Source organism: Uloborus diversus, chromosome 8 (genome assembly GCF_026930045.1).
Source record: "Uloborus diversus isolate 005 chromosome 8, Udiv.v.3.1, whole genome shotgun sequence".
NCBI lineage: Eukaryota > Metazoa > Arthropoda > Arachnida > Araneae > Uloboridae > Uloborus > Uloborus diversus.
Window position 1 is genome coordinate 106,795,137 of NC_072738.1, and position 21,553 is coordinate 106,816,689.

At 31.3% G+C, this 21,553-nt stretch overlaps 1 protein-coding gene across 2 annotated transcripts in view; it reads right to left on the reverse strand.

The window, feature by feature from the left end:
- LOC129227240 ((E3-independent) E2 ubiquitin-conjugating enzyme-like) overlaps positions 1 to 18,173 on the reverse strand; it is a 62,892-nt gene extending 44,719 nt beyond the window's left edge. For both annotated transcript variants that reach the window (XM_054861749.1, XM_054861751.1), the window contains exons 1-8: positions 17,948 to 18,173; positions 15,209 to 15,382; positions 12,799 to 12,896; positions 10,478 to 10,538; positions 8,428 to 8,580; positions 6,586 to 6,701; positions 1,821 to 2,206; positions 659 to 837 (exon numbers count right to left, since the gene is read on the reverse strand). In XM_054861749.1, the coding sequence (XP_054717724.1) occupies positions 659 to 837; positions 1,821 to 2,206; positions 6,586 to 6,701; positions 8,428 to 8,580; positions 10,478 to 10,538; positions 12,799 to 12,896; positions 15,209 to 15,382; positions 17,948 to 18,166 (1,386 nt within the window). In that variant the 5' untranslated portion in view covers positions 18,167 to 18,173. The remainder of the gene's footprint in view (positions 1 to 658; positions 838 to 1,820; positions 2,207 to 6,585; positions 6,702 to 8,427; positions 8,581 to 10,477; positions 10,539 to 12,798; positions 12,897 to 15,208; positions 15,383 to 17,947) is intronic.
- Between the last annotated feature and the right edge of the window lie 3,380 nt (positions 18,174 to 21,553).

A 21,553-nucleotide genomic window follows, 5' to 3' on the forward strand; every position in this document is an offset into this window, starting at 1 on the left:
ATATTAGCAAGTGCAGCAGAACTCCAATTATTCAAACTCTAGCTATGAAAATCGCTGATTACCTGAATTACCTTCAGAATTTCAGAGGGGAAAATATTCCAAGAAAAGTGGACAAACCTATACCTTTTTTGTAATGTAAAAAATAAACAAGTTGGCTTATTTTATAACGAAAACTTCCTTAAGCGTCATGACTCCAAGCATGCACACCCAAGATGGATGCAGCAATTCTAACAGGATTAGGTGAGTGATTGGAAGAAAAAAAAATTAGAAAATCATCAATCCTTGATGTTCACTCAGCACAAAACGCTGAGAATGAATGGAGTGTCAAAGTTACAGTTACAATATTTCTGAACATATCACTAAAATATCAAACTGATGGTGAGTTTGTAAAGCATTACATGGAATCAGCAGCTGAAATTTCATGCACATAGAACACAATACCTTTCAAGCACAATTTTTTGAGGTGCTCAGTAGGTCTTTAATTTGAAAGGGGGGCTTTTTGAAACTATTACATGAAACATACACATTTACATAGATCTATTTAAAAGTATTTTTGACTATTTTATAATGGAATTACCACAAAGGATTTGGTAGCAAAATAACAAATATATAAAAGTCATAAAACTGATCTTAATTTGGAATTTGAAAGCTATCTTACTTGCCAAACAACATGAGCTTTGGTTTCTGTAATTAGAGTTTCTGTGACTACTTTTTGGTTAGGTTCTAAAGATACTGTTTCTTTCATAGTATGACGCATAGCTCGTCTTCGCACACTTTTTTTCTTCTTTAAAATTTTTGTAGCATACAAGGGACCTTTCTTTTTCTTCTTCAACACACCTAAATAAAAATAAAGCAGTTAATTTCTAAAAAAAAAAAAAAAACATGCACACACAAAATAAAACAAAGATGTGTGATGCGCCTATATAAAATGTGCCTGTGATTGAAAATAAAAATAGTCATATCAAAAACAAAATATATTTGCATTGAATAAATAAGGTATGAAAAATCCGTTCTGAGGAAAAAACTAAGCTTTAAGAAATAAGCTTTTATATGTACAGCCACCAATGTTTTTTGACACATTTCAAATGCAGAAGTAACAGCTATACCACAAGTGTAATGTAAAAAAGTGATACTCTACAACTTGCTACATATTGATTCATATTTTAATGAAATAAGAGTCGGGACAAAAGGACTGAGGTGTGAAATTTTTAGCATTCACTATTCAAAATAAGCTTACTTCAAAGTAAAAACTTACAAAATATTGTTCTGGAGCAAATATAGTCAAATCTCATTTTAGCAAACTTGGTTACAGTGAAAATCTAATTTAAGTGAAGACTTTGGTCTGGCCTGGTTTCTGCAGTAGGAGACCTGTGCTACTGGATAGAGTGACAGATTTTATGATGTCAAAATAAAAGAAACATTATACTGCAGTAACGTGCAGTAATAGAGTCCAGGCAAGGCCCGTACCTCAGATGGCAAATTTGAAAGCAGATCTAAGATTAATGACTGCTTTGAGTGCTCGGCTAAGTTTTTTCAAAATGGCCAATTTTGTAGAAAATTTTAATTGGCTGCAACAGGAGAAAATCATTTTTTCTTGCAAAATCATTTTGGGGGAAAAAAGGTAATGGTTATGTGACAGGCTTTGCCTCATCTGAAATGGTGCTATCATGAAGACTTCGGTTCAAGAATTTAGGAGGGCATAAATTTTACATGAAGACAAACATTTAAGTGAACAGTATTTAGATACATGACACAGTTTTATGTTGGGACAAAAAAAAATGAATGCTACTATCAAATTACTAAAATAAAAAGATATTTACCTAGAGGAGTTTCAACCGAAGATGCAGTAGAATGACTAGTAACAGAAGCAGTATCTGATGATTTTGCACTATCTTCATCATCCATGTCTTCAAAATCAGAATTATCATCATTTGAAACATCATTATCATTCAAGTGACAGTTTAAAGCTATGCTATTCTCTTTATTATCAGTAATCTCAATGTCATTTTTTTTATTGCTATGGAGCTTCTTAGCTGCTCTTCGTTTGGTTATGCAAGGTGAAAATTGGGAATCCGCATTTAAGTGACTAGACATACGATTCTTCCATTCATGAAGAGAAATTACTTCATAAGAATCTTTCATCACTAAGTAGTTTCTATCACCAATTTGTAAGGTACAAGGTTCAAATATGTTCATCATTTTAATCCTTAAAAAAAATGAAGACAGCTGAATTAATAGTAAAATAAAAACATGAAAACATTTATATTCAAAAAGTTAAATTAAAAATATTTTGTGAAATGAAATAAAAAAAATTTAAAAAGTAAAAAAATACAAGGCTTCATAGAAGAATTGAAAGAAAAATGATTGATAAAAGAGGAAGGTGGTATTTAAAATCGTGATTTAAAAATAATTCAAGTACAAATTTTTAGATTAGCTCAGTCATCTTTCATGTCCACGTCCATGATTTCAATCGAAGTGAAAACAGTTTATGAACAAAAGTGGAAATTTTTATAATCATACTCCCTGCAAAAAATGCTCTCGCTACCAAAAATTCTCCCCACTGGTTGAAAAGTTTTACAGCTAGATGCTACAGAACCAGTAACAAAACTTTTGGAATAAGAGGCTTGCATCAACCCCACTAGAGGTACTTTTCACGTAACTGTATTTTTAAGTATCTTTGTTGCTTGTATTCAAAACTTAGCATTTTCAATGTATTGAAGAATGGTTTTGAAAAAAAAAAATGACAAGCATAATATAACTCAGAGTTTCCCAAACTGTGGTCCACGTACCCCCCAGGAGGTCACCAGTGCTATCCAGCTAACGCATTAAATATAATTGAGATTGAAACACGAGTAACATTATTTTAATTCAAAAAATAAGTCCATTTATGAGGAATAAAAAGTTCCTTGCTTAAGTACATGTAAGACACGGCAGTCTCACCCCCCCCCCCCCAGAACTCTTGGAAGTAAGCACACTGCACATTAATTTTGTGCACATGACAAAGTTCATCTTGTTACAAAACTATATTAAGTCAAATGCAAATATTGAGGCACATTTTTTCAGGAAGAATATTGTACTTTAAATAAAACTTTTGCTCCAAAATTTTCAAGACTCATCCATTTACATCCATAGTCTTTAATTGAAATCCTAATATACCATAAAAATACAACTCATATGAAAAACACTTAACCTAGGCTAACAGTGTTTTGTTCACTAACTTTAAAAGTTCATTTTTATTATTCAACTTTTAGAAATTTGGAAATATCATTTTATTTCTAATTGAATTTTAAGTAGAATTTTACTTCAATAACTCAAAATAACAATGTAAGAGACAAGAGCTCCAAAAATGTACATAACAATGAAAAAATTAATTTAAAAGAAAAAAAGGCATAAAAAATATTAGAAAATGATAGATTTTACTGGGTCAAATCATTTTTTTCGCATCGGGGGGGGGGGGGGTCGCAAAGTTCGTAATTTTCCTGAAGGGGGGTCAGCGGAGGTCTGAAGTTTGGGAACCTCTGATATAACTCATTTGGTTAATTCCATATGTGACAGACATTACATCAGACAACTATTTTTCTTAGTTTCAGGTACCAAATATTAAAATATGTTAATAAATTTTGGTGTACTAAGACATTTTTATGCCCTTATTACATACAAATAAAAAAAAATATTTTGTTGAATTAAATATTTGAGTTATAAAGTAATAAAGCACTGTGACAGACATTACAAAAAATGGACATGGAAATGAGTCGATGCCTTGTTGTTAACCAATTGCTCTGAATTGATTTATGTTATGGGTTCAAAAAAAAAGTTGTTAGTAAACAAAGAATGTTTTCTACAATATTTAGGTGAAAAAAGTAAAAAATTTCAAAAAAGGGTTTTTTTTAAAAAATATTTCAACTGTGTGACAGACATTACAAGATTTTGTGACAGACATTACACGTGCAAAATTTTTATTTGAATTTCTATCAGTAAATGAAAAATATTTATTTCTTATGACAATAAATGTTACAAATTGAATACTTAAATGATCTGGAAGACGAAAAAGTGTTAAAGTACATTATTAAAGTTTGTAAAACCCACGAGAGTTGACCAAAGTTGGAGCAACTGTGGTCGCTACTATTTGTGTTTTATTATACCAAACAGCATGGTCTTCTGACTCAAATTTAAATAGTCCTTTTATTTTGGCTGGCATGAGACACTTTATTTGGTACTGTTCTCCCTCTGTTTTAATTATTATACCATTAAACTTTTCATTGTCATATGTTGCATTGACCCACTGACCGCATTGAAATTCTTCACTACCTGAAGGTAATGGTATTAAAGAACTTTCCACGCATTCTCCAGTTTTAAAATTAAAAATTATTCCCTTTTTGCTGTCTGATATTGAACTATAAAATATTTTCCCTTCACAGCAAGAACGGAAACAGTGTGCTTTCCTGGTATTTGGAATTCCCTTGATTTCTTCATCATCTATTCTCCACAAATTATCCCAATCTGCTTTCATTGCTTGAATGTTTTTTTCTGACCTGAACAATACATTTATTCCAGGACAAACCCTTTTTGCTGCTTCAGCAAATTCAAAAGCAGTTATTGGGTCGATCGTCCTAGCTCTACTAGCCTCTCTACACGTCGGTTTATGGTTCCACCAATGCCATCGATGCAACCTTTACCATGGGAGGTGGCTGAAAAATGCCACGCTGTTGAAAGTTTACTCTGAGTCATAGCGTAAATGGTGTACTTTTGTTTAAAATGTTGTGATGTACCATTAGATATAAATTCAACATGCTTCATTTTAAACTGGGGGAGTTTTTGAGAAAACCGTTCCAATATTACGTCATTAACCGTTATGACAGCATATTTGTCATGATTAAGATAGTCGGACACAACAACATAGGGTTCAGAACTTACATTAGCACTCTCCGGTGTTTCTCGATAATATAACATAGTTGTGTAAATTGTGGTTGATGTGCTTTCCCAATGAGCTGACTGAATTTCATCTTGATAGACATGGGCATAGTTTTCACTAAAATCAACATGAAATAAAAGTGTGCCATAAGGTATATTCGATTTAAGGTTTTCCAAATATTTTGATTGTTTGCGCTTTTGTATCTGTCTGATTATATCATCTGTCTGTCTTTGTATTGATCTATTGTATTGATTTTACTCGAGATCATCTTCCAGTTCTAAGCAGAAAATAATGCTCATAAAACTTGAAACACTCACAGTATGAGGCCTAATGAGTTGTATTGAGCTGTTTACTAAAACTGTTCTGTTGTTGCCAAAATCAACTTAGAAATTGTTACAATTTGATGCTTGCATATTTAAATAAACTATTGTGACAGACATTACACATGTGACAGACATTACATATGTGACAGACATTACAAATTTAAAAACCCTCTATAAAATTGAATCTTTTAGGTTTTTTAAAATTAACTACATGGACATGTTTCTTTTAACACAGAATAAGAGGAAATATAAATAAAAGTATAAGATATAAACCTATAATTGTTAAAACTTAAAAAAATTATGTTTTTTGTGACAGACATTACAGGTCTCAGAGAGATTATTCTAAAACCTTTAAAAAATTCAAAAACATTTTTTATCAATAACTTTGATGTTTTTCAAGTGCTCATGAATCACTTTTCTTGACTAATAAAACTTTTGAAAGGGATCCATTTCAAATTTTTAATTTAAAGAAAAATCAAAGTTGTGAAAATAAAGCTTGTAGTTTCGGTCACAGAATTGACTCTAAAAAACACTTCATAAAAAATATTAAGATATAATAATAGCAGTGAATTTTATTAATTTCAAAAAATTTGTTTTATTTCCTACACATTATGATCCAAAACTAAAAGTTTTAATGAAATTTAAAAATTAGCAACTATGTCCACATATTCATGGAATTAACCATTTACAAAAAAAAAAAAAAATTGAACTAATGATGTTCTGCTAGAATTTTGTTGATATTTATTATGTTCCTCACATAATTATACTCCTTGAAACTATTAAATACTTGATTAGTCTACAATTCTGTTTGACAACAACATGACTAGATTTACAATACTTCCAGGTTAACATGGTAAATTGTTTGTCTGGACTAACTGCCAGTTAGTCCAGTTAGTAACTGGAACCAAAACCAATCCGGAGAATCAAAAATACAGATTATTCAAGTAACATGGATAATAAGCAAAACAAACTCGATAAAGCAGGGCAATCAACGGGCCTCGAGATTTAGTTACTCTGGGCACAACTGGCTGATCGACCTGTGAAGCTATTAGGACATAGTATTGCACAGTTAAGAGTTAAAGCTGCTAAAACACTTTCGGTTTGTGTCAAGTGAACCTGTGTTAACCAGCTGGGTTATTTGACCTTGACAATGAACAATGATAAACAACTGCATTTCAAACAGATATTCTAATCAAGTTTACTCCAGCATAGGTTATAACATTTAAATAATCTAATTAACTATTGAAAATTTTCACAATAATGATATAAAAGTTTAAGTAACAAACAAGGACAAAAGTGCAAAGAAACAATAATTAGAAAAGGGGAATTGAGAGAAAAAAAATTACTAACGATTTCAGATCATCACCAGAGAGATGAAGTTTCGGCTGCTCAAGAGATTGATTATTCAAATTTTCTTCCCGATAGGCTTTGCATACCCATTGAACACCTAAAGAAACTACTTTGACCTAGATAAGGAAAAAAGTTTCATTGAATGTACTTATAACCGTCAAGCAAAAAATAAATGAATAAAATTGAAGGCATTTTTTCTTTTTTCCTTCTTTTTTTCTTAACAAAAAGTCCTAAACAAGGTTTAGTAGTCAAATATCCAAATATGAACAGATAAATATTTAAATTATAAAAATTCAAAGGAGGCATGCTTAAAAAGATGTTAAACAACTTACTGTCATTTTAAAAACTGACATTCACCAAACTAAAATACACTAAAACGATAAACAAACAAAAAAACGTTTCTTAATTAATAGAAACAAATAGATTAAATTTTGATTTATTAGATTAATTAATTGAAAAGGAAAATTATTTTAAATTTAATAACCTGTTCAGCTTTGTTTCATTAATTGATCTACATGTAAGTGAAGAGGATTTATGTTAAAAAGTACAAAATCTAATCTAAATAAATTCAGGCCAGTGAAATTAAAACCAAAATTACCATAAAATGGAAATACAAGGATTAACTAAGCTTAAATAAAATAAAGTAATAACAGATACTGTTCATGGGCATGTCTAGGAGTTTTTACAGGGTTCTCTTTTGTGAAAAATTAAATAATTTGAGAGTTTGAAATTTATCAAAAAGAAATGTATTTAGAGTGTGGACTTTGGTGTTAATCACAAATTGTTGGTGTTGAAAAACAAAATCAACATTTTGAGACACTAAGTCTAGTTAAATTACTGAAAATGTTGAAAATTAATCCAGTATTTAAATTATCCCCCCCCCCCCACCGGGGCACAGTTTGCGTTGTATTCAATAGTTGGCATTGCAATAAACATCCAATGCCATTTTCAGAAATTTAGGCACTTAAAAATATTGTATACTTCCATCTTGTGAATGACCAAATATGACGACTACGCCAAACATTAAGAAATAATTTTTTGAATTTATAGCATGAAAACAATTTTAAAATAATAAATTTTCATGAAATTACAATTCAGTTGAAAAGTTTTTAGCACATTTACGTCCAAGGCAATGAAAAATTAATTAAATTTTGAGAGAAAAAATTTTCATTTCTCAAAAAAATTACATGTTTAAAAATGAAAAAAAAAAAAATAATTTGAATTTTGACATCCTGAATTCAAATTATGTTTTTTGTAATCACTTGTGTGTGTGTATGTGTATGTAGGTGTGTGTTTGTGCCTTTGTGCAGGCATCAGTGTGTAGGTGTGTGTATGTAGGGTATGAGTAAGAAGTACTATATTTGACAGTATTTAGTCACTCATCATCTGCACAAGCATCATAAAAATGCCAACTTTTTTTTCCCCCTGCAGAACTAGAAGATCAGATACATATAATATAAACAAATCACCCAAATTTAACATCAAAAAGGTTCCAAAAATTAGCAGTTTATACATAGAAATGTACGTTATTTTGATTTCAGATTTGTTTTTTCAATAAATTAGTTGTGAAGGGTCAATTTGGGTTGATCAGAATTTTGTGAAGTGGCCATTTTGGTTGATTGAATTTTTGTGAAGGGTATGTTAACAGACCCAACTTTCCTCTGACCAGAGCCTTGCTGTTAGAATAAAGAAAAACAAGTTCAAATAAGCACATTCCTAACCAACTTTTCAGAAACAAACAATGAAAATAAAAACTTAATATCACAGAAATTCCTAATCTAAATTTACTATAGAATTGTAAAACCTTATGTAACTACTCGTATTATTAATTACAATACATACGTCTTCCACAGTGACATTAACACTTTTGTTGGAGGAGTTGACCACATCGCTCATAGGCTTATTTAAAAGGATCCATTTAACTCTTTGGAAGCAATATGATGGACCCCACAACTGTTGACCAGGATAGAAACTGTACTTCTTGAATTCTGATGCCTATGTAGAGACAAAAGAAAAAAAAATCTTGTTACATTGAAAAACTTAAAGTAACAACTTATTTTAACTACTTTCTTATAGTTTAAGTAAATGTTTTCTTGTCAGACTAGTTGGCTCAGTTCTAATGTTAAGTTGAAATAGCAACAGCATTGTGATATGAGATTTTTCCCATTCATGTATAAATGCTAAAGCTTAAATGTTGTGTAAATTTTCAACATTTCATTATTCAAGTTTAATTACTCCTTAACAGGCATTTGAAAAGCATTTGAAACATTTGAAAGGTAACGGAATTGAAAGAGCTGAAAAGTTTGCTTTTAACTGCAAGGAAAAAAATAATTCTAACACTTATTTTTGCAAATCATTTTTAATCATAGTAAGATGAAAATGAATATAAATATTAAATGAGTCTTTGCATTCATTTGCTTCATCAATGCATTTTGAAAATGCTAATATTGCATTGATTGGTTACAATAATAGATTGCATGTATCAGATTATTGAATTGATTGTAAAATCTCTAATATTTTTTTTTAATAACTAATGTAATCGTCTTACAATTACCTGCTGTGTTTTAATTCTTAAATTGAAGGTTTTTTTTAATTCCAGAGATGCCCAATAAAAGCTCTGTCCCACACAGTTAAGGCAACTACGATGAAAAAAAATCAAGTCTTAACAGATTTCCTAACGATGGAAGTTAAAAGATTTGAATTCAGCACATATTGAGAGGTGACTTTCAAACAACAAATAGTTCAAGAATATGTTTGGTCACATCTTTTAAAAGTATTGCATTGACTAAATCAGTGCACACACAGAGCTCAGGGCAGTATCTAAGGGGTGGATTTTTAGAGTTCAAACCCTTTTAAAAAATTTCAGAAGTAATTAACTAAAAAAATACTTTTTTTAACTTCTTTTGTTGCAAAAATTATGATTATTATTATTATTATTTTATTTCATCATTAATGTTTCAACTAAACTTGAAAAATTTTACTATTGTTATTGAAGAATTGCATAAACTCAGTGCTTTATTTGCAGTGTTTTTTTTTTTTTTTTTACTTATTGTAAACACTCTTTCTTAGAAAACAATACAGCGTGTTCTATTCTACTGTTGCTCTGAGGCAACAATATTTTACATTTGTTGATGCTAATGCAGTTAAGGCAGCACCCCCTCATTTAAACAACCTATTATAACAAAATTCTATAGAAAATACAAATGAAATCAAATTTTAATGGTCACATAGATTTTACGAGAAATGTGTTTAGTAAAACCTCCCTGAAACAAGAGTCTGCTTACAGCTGGAACAGAGAGAACAAAATGTTTTTTAAAAAATACAATTTAACAGCAAAAATTGATAATACAGTTTGTTGAAATTTCAAAAATTAATTAACCGCACCTGCAGCACAAAAACCTGCGAGATCTCATTATACTTAAATTTCCCTCATGTTGTGAATTTTTAACATATATTTATTCTTTCCTTTCAATTCTTTTTAACATCAAATTCAGTAAGAAAGGTCATAACTGGTGTGTCTGCACATCAGCCAAACTGGTAATAGAGAAATTTATAACTGAAAATTGAGGGGTGAGACACCTCATTCAAAGTGAACAGAAGACCATATTACTGGGTAAATGGAATCTGTGTCTTATGGCACAGTTCCAAGTGACAAAGAGGCGTTTGTGTTATTGGCATTGTTAATTACAATTCTTCTTATACCTTGCTTGTCTTGTATGGCAATTTATTAGCGACATCATACTATTACTCACAAAACATTTTAAATTATTTTCATTTTCCAAAACATTATTCCATACACATAATGAAAATTAATAGTTTAGACGTAGATAGCAAGAAAAAAAAAGAAGTCAAAATACCCTCACAGGTTTTAATTTTACGAAAATCAACATACCCTCTCTCGGCGATCTAAAATATCATCCATATCAAAAGCATCAACATCTGACATGATACATCTGAAGGAAAAAAAATCCCATTATTAGTAACTCAAAATACTTTAAATGAATCTTAAACAGTAAGAACACTACAAAAGGGTAGACAAGCAACCAACATACAACAGCCTTTTGGTTTTAGTTGGGGCTCAAATCAACACATCAACAAGACTTTAATCAAAGAAATAAAATTTTAAATAAAATATAAAATAACCAATTTCGGTTAAAAATAAAAACCTTAAGCAGATTTTCTTATTTGGAAAATGTATTAAAAGCAATTGTAAAAAATCAGGAAAAATGAACCAAATCTGCTGAACAGTCTTGCATAATATAGATGAATATGCGAACGGCGTTCACAGAAAATTTTTGGCTCTGCAGATTTTTTTTTTTTTTTTTTTTGAAACTGCTAACATTATTTTTTTTTTAATATTTTTTTAAGGGAATTTTTTTTAAAAAATCCCAGTTTATTTTTGTTAAAGCCTTTTAAAGCACATGTGTGAAAAAATATATAAAAATATGGTTTTGGCAGTTTTCTTCAGTTGGTGAAAAATAAGCAAACTATATGTTATTGTAAAAAAAAAAATTAAGCACTTTTTTTATTGCCTTTTTCATATTTGAATATAAATTTAATTCTTTACTCAAGGGTGAGTTAGGCAAAATAATTATTTGCAGAAAATTTTCCAGTTAGGATTTGTGTTCGCAGAAAGCTTTTCATTTTATCTAAAACCTGCTGCTGAACAGGAGATCGGGGCCGAGTACCCAGTTCCAATTATGTTTTAAGAAATACCACCAACACACACATGACAAATTATAAACTCACTGGAATAGAATTATAGACCTCCATGTCCAAATAATAGTTTTAAAACAAAATTCCAGCTGAAATTTAATAATGCAATATTTAAAAGCTTTTGTTTAAGTCAATAATTTTACAGATAAGTTATTTTTTAAAGTAAAAATAAACAAATACATAAAAGGAAGGATTAATCAAGTTGGAATTAAAACAAATCATATCAATCTATACTTTTAGTCCGACAAACTTACATAATTTTTAAAAGCAAATGAAACAACGTTAAAAGTACAAATGTGCAAGAGCACTGCAGACACATTTTTCTGTATTACAAGGAACATCTTTTTCAGTGCATAAAATGTGAGCTAATGAATGTGAAAAAATCAGATATTTGTCGGATGTCTTTAAATCCGCAAGCTCACATTTTGTGCATTGAAAAAAGCATTTCTTGTAATGTCAAATCACGTGTCTGCAGTGTTCCTGCACATTTGTGCTTTTAACGTTTTATTTTTTAAGAAGAGCTTCTTAATTATGCTTCTTATAAATAATTTTGGAATTGGCAAAAATACATTTAATAATATAAACATTTCATATTTTCTGTACTTACTTTTTTGCCCCATTTTTAAAAAATATGTTTCATCAACTTTGGGGCATTAAAATATAAGATTTACTCCATTGAAGCATAACAAACTTCATTATTCTCAAAATTTGAATTTTACTTATAAATTTGAATTGTAAATGATTGCAGTATATTATATGCTTGTACTTTTTTAATAATTGTAAAATCTGCTTTGAACAATATTCAATTTTTTACAACCACTCGGTATTGGCCGAGTACCTGATCAAAATTTGGCTGAGTACCGAGTACTCAGCAAATTGGCCGAGTACCGAGCAGTTACCGAGTACTCGGTATGTCTCTAATGCAAACAGGTCGGGCCACATAATTTCAAGGAAAATCCAAATCTCAAGAGCAAAATAATGATAAGCTGTGAGAACAGGAGAGTAAGTTTTTCTGCCCCCCCCCCCCTCCCTCCCCAACAAAATAGATTTGTTTAACTAACTGACCAACGAAAATTTTCAGTCCTCGGGTTTAGAGATAAAAGAAAAACTAAAGTCGATGGATTTACAGACGGAAAATTAAGGAGTTTGTAAAGAGATAATGGAAATATTCAGCGGTTTTAACTGCTCGTTTTTTCCTCTTAAAAAGCAAGAAAATAGTTTATATGGAATCTGTAAGTAGTGTACGAGCCCTGAAAATATGAAGGTCTTACAGAAACCATTTTTTAAAACTTATATTGTACCTACTTTCTATATTAAAAGACAAACTTCCACTTAAAATATCCATAAATCAATGCACTGAAAAGTTAAGATAATCGAGATTGAAGTTGGTTTTCTACACTTTAAATCAGCCAACAAATGGCTCAGTTTGTCTTCTAAGATTCTAAAAATGACTTTTGCAGAGAAAATTAGTGATTCAAATAAAACAAAAGTGATTACCTAGATCCATCATAGCAACGTAAAGTAAGCTCAGTTTTTATAGATTTAATCATTCCAACCCATGAGTCTTTGAACACAGCCACATCTGCAGCAAATTCCTAAAACAGAAAATTAAACAGAAACGTTGTTCATTAATACATAAATGAAATATAGCTATAAAAGCAGAAGGTAAAACTTCAATACATGAATTAAATGTGCAGATTTAAAAGCTTTTCAATTGATGTTGAAGGTTGAAGTTAAAAGATTTACCAATTAATCAGCAAATTTTCCAGATTATTCATAACAGGCCAATTATTATCAAATAGGCCTGTTATTGATTAGCAAAATAAACTTTCAGGTCAAATTATTTTATATATGGTTAGAGAAACTATGCTGTATCCACTTATAAAGAATTTTTATTTTTTCGTTTAAAAAATCAGGGGGCTAGCCCCCCCCCCCCTGCTTGCTGCTGCTTACCAGCCCCCGAAGATTGCTGCACAATCTTATTTGGTTTGCGGATGTTTATATTATATTTTAGGAAGAATCAGATTAAAATGTATATATTGCATATTGCCAAATGAAAATCATGTTCTCCCTCCCGTTAAAAATAGAATTTTAGTTTATGAGCTCATTTTAATTAGAACAATGTAAAAATTCCGCTCCTACTTGAATAAAAAGGAACTAGATGAAAATATGTAAAAAAAAATTACAAAATTATTATGATAGTTAAAAAACAACTTCAAATCCAAATTCCTAATGTATCGTATCCCATAAATCTTGTCGAAGTTTTGGTTTTGCAAACTTAATTGTATTGAAGTGAAAGGATCAACTTCAGCGAAAGAGAATTTGTACTCTTTTATGAACCTCGAAAGTCTACAAAAGCGCATATTAGGGTGAAAATTCTGAGAAACAATCTATATGCGTGTAAACACCTTATTTTGGCATAAAACTTCAATGTGTCATTTTTTCTTATCATATTGTCCTTTTATATGGCGTCCTTTGAGTGTAATCCAAATCAAGAGTATGCTTTACGTTTAGGGGAATAATCATAAAGATTGGATCTTTATCAAACAATTTCGCCAAATAGGTCAAAATAAAGCTCTCTTTTGGTCATCAAAATCAATATTGCTGAAGTATAAAATTTAATGTTTAATTTTTAAACTAAGTAAACCATTCAAGAAGACTAAAAGTAACATTAATATGAAAAAAAAAATCTGCCAAATAAACAAAGTCATTACATATACAGTGTTTGAATATGTCAGAAGGTCTATATAAATGTGTGATCTGTTTTAGCATTGATCTAGATGAGAGTGCAGCTGCAAAACGCTTCATATAGCAGCCCTCCTTATACAAAATTTCACAGCTACTACTGTAAAATCCCGAAAGCTCCCCCCCTCCCCCCATTTTCAAAACAAAAGTTGTTAATTTCAGAGGAAGGGGTTTTAATCAAGATTTTTTTTGAAAAATTAGCCATTTATTGTTTTTAAATTTTAGAGTATATTAAAGAAAAAAGGAAATAAGAGTTAATACTAATGAAGAGTGAGAAATTAATTTATAAAAACATCATAATTTTCGAGTAGTAATAAGTCGCATGTGAGAACCATTTTTTTTCGAAAGGATTTTGCACCTCAAGTTGGCAAAACCCCTATAATTTATCGCTTAAAAATTCATCATGAACTGAATGTAATATGGTTATAGTAAAAGAAGCAAAATCTTAATGTTCTTGTTTCAGAATAAAAGCAAAAATTGGAATCACGGCCGCAAATTCGTTACGAAGATCATAATTTCGAAAACTGAGCTTTACAAAGTTTGCGGACTGATAATGAGTAATTTTTTTCCAAAGTTTCATCAGACATAGATAATTGAAAACTGTTCTGTCTTTTTGATGAGTGAAAACATCCACTTACATTCTACTTTGCTATGCTGAATACAAAGAATAACCAGAAGAACTAAAAAAAAAAAAAACTATATTACTATTAATTTTCTTTTGTCAATATGTCTGAGTGTGTAATTTTCTTTTGTCATTATGTCAGAGTTCAACCATCTGAATTATTCCTGATATGCACCTGCGGAAGACTCAATCGTCAATGAGGAAAACAGAGACTAAATGCAAAACGTTGGCAGGTCTACAAAAAGAGGTTTACAATTTTTTGAAGATTATACGCATTTTTCTATTCATTATGTATTTGTATGCATGAGTTATGAGATTTTATTACAATAATTTTAATTTTTGTATAATTCAGTTATTAACTTATTGAAATAGTGTAATTTTCTAGAAAAATATCGAGCTGTCATTTACACAGATGTAGAAGGGAAGAGTATTCTTAATTTTTCTGTTCTTTAGAACTAGTTACCTTTACTTAGAACTTAAATGTGTGATAAGGTGATTTTACAGATCAAATTGAAAGTTCTTTTTTTTTTTTGAACTTACTTCCATAGGAACCAAATCTTTGCTGTCAACACCAACTACAACCTGTTTTGTCCCAATTACTTGTACATCTGCTTTCACAACTGTGTATCTACAATAACCTAACTGAGTATCCTTTCCTTTGACAATTTTTCTCACCACATCACCAGGCATTAATGAGCGATCACAGAGTTTAACCTATAAGATACATTTAATAGATATTCAGCAAAACTTCATTTCATAAAAGTGACACATACAATGATTTTATGGATTAGAATTAATAGAAAATTGAGTTACATAAAAATTTTAATTCTAAAAATAGCAGTGGTTCTGATGTGACACATAAATTACTCTATTACAGTAAAACCCTTCTAATGCAGACACTAATGGGAAAAAAAATTTTGTCCGCAATAGAGGGGTGTCCGAAGGATAGGGGTTTAATAATGTTATTTGCCTTGGAATCGGGGAATTAAAAATTGTCCGCATAAGAGAGGTGTCCGCATTTGAAGGATGTCCGTTAGGAGGGGTTTTACTGTATTAACTTTAAACTACAGAATGTACAGTAAGCATATATCAAATAGCTCAGTAACAGCATCCAGAGACTGCAGTTTTGCATATTGGACATATTAGGTGCTTGTCATTTATTTTGTTTCCATTTATAGTGGGGGCAAACCTAACCTGGCAGCGTCAGAATACCGTGGTTAGGATCTGCGTAGCTTTTACAATGCTGAAGGTTAGGTTTGCGCCAACTATAGTAGTATTTTGTTTTAAGATTGCACGTTCTTAGTGTACCCTATCGACTACTCATTAATTAGGGGTGCCCACCAGGAGCGTGGGTCAAACCATAGACCGAGAGAAAACTATAGAAATTTTTAGGGGGTATAATTTGAGATGGTTTGAGGCTCTCTTAAGGGGGTTTTTTGGGGGGGGGAGGGTCTCATTCGTGGGGGATTGAACAACTAGCATGATAACACAACCATTTTCTACCTTCCTCAAAACTTGACACCTAATACTTGGTAAAGTCAATTTTGAAATAATGTTTTGCATATTGGGCATATTAGGTGCTTGTCATTTATTTTGTTTCCATTTATAGTGGGGACAAACCTAACCTGGCAGCGTCAGAATACCGTGGTTAGGATCTGCGTAGCTTTTACAATGCTGAAGGTTAGGTTTGCACCAACTATAGTAGTATTTTGTTCTAAGATTGCACGTCCTCAGTGTACCCTATCGACTACTCATTAATTAGGGGTGCCCACCAGGGGCGTGGGTCAAACCATAGACCGAGAGAAAACTATAGAAATTTTTTGGGGGTTTAATTTAAGATTCTTTTGAGGCTCTTTTTAGAGTTTTTTTTTGAGGGGGGGGAAGGGTCTCATTCGTGGGGGATTGAACCCCTAGCATGATAACACAACCATTTTCTACCTTCCTCAAAACTTGACACCTAATACTTGATAAAGTAAATTTTGAAATAATGTTTTTTTACATATTAGGAAATTCTTTGAAAAAGTAACAGGTACGGTGGACCAACGTGCATGAATATTTAATGGTCTGCAAACAGAATGGCTGGTCCACTTCAAGTGAAATGTAGTAAAACTTGAAATATGTTTCTGCATTAATTTATAACGGTTTTAATGACATCTATTTTTCAAAAGCCCTTAATAATGCAGCTAAATGGTTTTAATATAAAATTTATATGGGAAAAATTTACCTAAATTTACTCAAATAAACTTGCTGTAAAGGTAAAAACAAAATTTTAAAAATGCAAATAGTAAGAAATTTCTGAACAGATGGTGATCAAGCACTAGTCCCGCAAACTACTGAACTACTTCATGGTAGTCTGAAACAATTTCACTAGTCTTAAACCATTGCTAGAAATCAGGTCTAACTTTGATTTTTGTTAATATTTTTTTACTATCAGTAGGCATGGATCTTCGATTTTGATGAAACAAATCTGAAAAAGGTCTGAGAAAATTATTACAAGTTATTACTCTCTCCTATGTAACGTATAAATGGCATGTAAAAATATCATTTTTGTTAATTAGAAAACCTTTCAATACACCACTGATATTGGAACAAAAATTTAAATGAAAAGCATATGTACTCTTTAAATGTAAATTTTAAAGAAAAACTCATTTTGTATTTTAGGTTTTTATGAAATGTCATTTTTAATTAAAACGTTGATAAGAAATTTTCAACTATTAGAAATAAGAAACACATAACAAGGGTGGGGGTTACGGAGGAATTCTTAATGCAAATTTTATTGAAAAACAGCAAAAACCATGTTTAGATATGTATAAAGATGATTTTTTCAAAGTCAAGAGGCGGAAATTGACCTCCTGAATCGGGCTTGGTCGCAGTTACATCGGATAATCGAAGTTCTAACAGATCGAACACTTGAAAAATCGGTAAATCATTAGTATTAGTTCACAGAGAACTTTTCGGCAAAAATCCCATTGTTATAGGAAAGATTTAATTTCAGGTCTCAAATTGTGTGAATTGTGTACAAACACATCTACACATTCATATACATACATGTATATAAACACACATAAAAATAGAATCAAGGTGAAGTACGAAAATCAGAACCGTTTCCTCGCCAAAAGAGCACTTGGTTTATCACGAGCTGTCATACAGATTCATTTAGGCGCTTAAAAAAAAGTGCGACTACTCGTGTAAAGGAACAGGATACGAATTTTCATAGCATAAAGCAATATAAAAATAAATATAGTAAACAAGAGCCATATGGATGCATAATCATAGTACCTTCCTCTCTGGTAAAACTTCTTCAACACCATTAGGATGCCACGCAACTCGAACATGTCCTTTTTTCATACGCTCCCAGTCTCTGTAATCGGAATCATCAGAAAGTTCGTCACTGCTTATGAACTCTGAGTTTTCAAGAACCAAACCTACATCCACGAATTTTTTCTTGTTAATTTTGTATACTGCATCTTCGTCAAAGAACTTACATGAAGAAGCCATGTTTGAGATCGAATCGAAACTGAGGTTGGAAATGAATTTATGTATTGTTGCCAATTTGTTGAATATTATTTCACAATGCGCTAAAATGAGCTAAAAATAGGCTGAATCAACAAATTTTTTGTTTTTTTTCCTTGCCATATTATGCCAGAAAAATGCAAAAGAAGTTTTAAAAATTAACATACTCCTCAAAAGTAAATTTTCTTCTTCTTTGAGACATTATAAACCGAGAGATCTATTGATAAAGTTTACTTTATATAAAACAATGATTTTCAGTTTTTCAGACATTTTTACGGCTTTAAAGCATCTTGTTTTGGAGATTTTACAGCTTACATTTAAGATATGACGTTTTAAAACCTGTTTTTAAAACTTGACTAAAGCAGGATAGATGCAACTAAGATTACTCTTTAGCAGAAGACACAAGACAAAACAAATCGAAACAACAATGGCTTCTGCTGTTATGAAATTTGCTAAAAATGCAATTTGTTCTAATTATATGCTACACCTCAGCCCATTTAAACAAATAAACCGCATACCATTAAGGTATCGTGTTACAACGGAATCGGGAGCCTTTCTACCAGAACCCAAAAGAATGCATTTTGGACTTGCACGAGTATTATTGACTGTTTTGCTTGGCTTATATTTGGGAGCTACCATAAGCAAAGAAGGAGCAGCATTTCTTGAAGAAAATGATATCTTTGTTCCTGATGAAGATGATGATGAAGATTAATCATTTTATCATACTTAACAAACATGTAGAAATTTGAAGGCTGTTCCAGACTTATGTTATCCTTAGAAAACATTTTTAAAATTTTAATCAAACCAAAGGATGTAAGGTATATTACGTGTTGAACAGCAATCAGAAGTAGCTTATAAAAACATTTCAAATTATTACTGATGGTTGAAAATTGTACATAAACCAGATATTGTCAAGATGTGATGCATATAATTTAGAGTCGCTTGACATGAATTTAGAGCAGTAAAATCTGCTAGTACGTGCATTATATACCTAAGATTCCTTCTTTTCGTTTAAATAAATAAATGGAGATTTTTTAATCACCGAGTCTTCTCTTTAAATTTGCTTTGAAGTTTATGAGAAGAGAATTAGTACTTTATAATCAAAAATTCGTTTTTTTTTTTTTTTTTTGAATTCATAATAGAAGCAAAAAAAAGGGGGGGGGGGTTATAAATTGTGTGATGCAACCTTTGTCATGTGAATTAAGAAACTGTTTCTTTTCCTTTTCCCCAAAGTTTGGAAAGGAAACATTCTTTTTCTTTCCATAATTCATCTTTTTAATATTTTAAGCATACTTTAAAGGCAGGCACTTATGTTTTGTTAATGACAACATTTAACACTAACAATAAAACTAAACAATGCAAATGTTATCAGGTCCTGTTCTACACAGTAATAATAAGGATTCTAAGCAGTATATTTTGAGTCTGATCACTATTCAGGGCCGGATTTAAGGGAGGGCAGGCGGGGCTACTGCCCCGGGGCCTCCATAGTAAAGGGGTCCCCACAATAAAATTTTTACAAAATATCCTAACTTTCACGGATCGAAAATATCGGATATATACATATATAACAAAATATTCGGATATATATCTAAGTATGGGATATTTTCGAAAATATGATGATCTTTTTGAACCCTGATTAGAGGCCTCCACTCCTTCGTTGCCCCGGGGCCTCCACACTTCCAAATCCGGGGCTGTCACTATTGGTAGGTTTGAAAGAGACAAAAAGAAACTTAAAAAACAGTAATTTAAAGTGTTTACTGATTAAACTGTTTGTTTTTTTTTTTCCAACAATCAGAGGCGGATCTAGAGGGGGGCCATGGGGGCCATGGCCCCCCCCAAACCTATAGGCTCATCTCAAAAATTCTGTCCGGAGAAAAAAAAAAGTTGTCAAAAAGGGAACGAAATTTATTTATCACATGTTTTTACTTTCGAAGAAAGTCTTAATTGTTGTGCTACTTGCTGTTACATTGCGTTGTTACATGTTGCAAAAATTGAGAGTCCAAAAATTCAACGTAAAATGCATCACATATAGTTCTTTATAACAGCATCGTCCTGCAAGCTCCAATGTCCTTCTTGACCTTCGCCCACGAGGGTCAACGGCGTAGAACGTTTTAGGAGGGAGGGGATAGGGTATTTCTTAGAAATCTATTTTGTTTGGGATTCTCTAGGGGGAAGGGGATATTTCGTAGTATTTGAGGAGCGTGCGCCATCGCTCTCTTTTTTGGGGGAATGTGCCATGTGCACCCCTGTGTAAGTAATTTGATTTCAAAAGGAGTTAGAACAGGTCGGAAGGGCTTGGCTATCTGTTCTTTCACACTTATACAGTCGTCAAAATCGCAGGAAGAGAAAAGGTGATTCTGTTGCTTATATCTCCAGTTGGGTTTTCGTTTAGTGACACGTTCATCTATTAACGGGGGACGGGCCTACTTCTACTCTGATGGTGTTGACAGATTGGAGAGGTTTAACAGTAATTAACGATGCATAGCAGTACACCGAAGGTAAGTTTTGATTTTGATTTGTAATTATTTGCACTTACGAATGTAGCGTAACAAAGGGGTGTCTCTTGCCAGGGCGCAGCAGCTAGTGGGGCGATATTTCGACCGATTTAAAATAAATAAATAAATAAATGTATAAAAATTGACTATATGAGTAGAAAAATTCCTTTATGAATAAAAATTAAAAAAAAAGTCTCGCAAAAAGAGCTAGAGAGGAAAATAAAACAATCCTTAATTCTCAAAAGGGGGGGGGGGGAGTTTTACCCGTGGTGTGAAAATTCTGTTCCGATTCATAGAGTGTTCTTCATCATACTAAAGACTTATACACAAATGGTCGCGTTTTTTAGTCAATTTCAGATTAGCAATGTGTTTTGTATTTTTTTTGCTTTCGTAATAATTTTTTTTTAATTCTTTGATTTTTATTTTAAAAAAAAGGTTTCATTCTTTCTTTTAGTAAGTGTAAATTATGTTTTAGGTACATTTTCCCAATGGTTTGAAACAAATTCTATTAAAGCTGTTAAAAAAATAAGAACAATAAATACATTGCTATTAATGGAACTAAAAAATGTTTATTCTCATTTGGTTCAAGAACGTACATTATTCATATTTATTAACGAATTTCAAATATTATTGAATTTATGTGAAATGGTGGGGGGAGAACTAAAATTTTCGGGTAGTGCAGAATTCTGAATACGCTAAATTACATCCCAATTTCACCAAATGATAAAATTCGAGTATGCACACATAAATACATACATAACATTTATTAAATTGGGAATCATTGAAAACAATTTAATGATAGAAATAAGAATATTATAGTTACAATATTGTTTCCTAATATGTCGAGTCAATTAGTGAAATATTCCCGCCAAAAAAA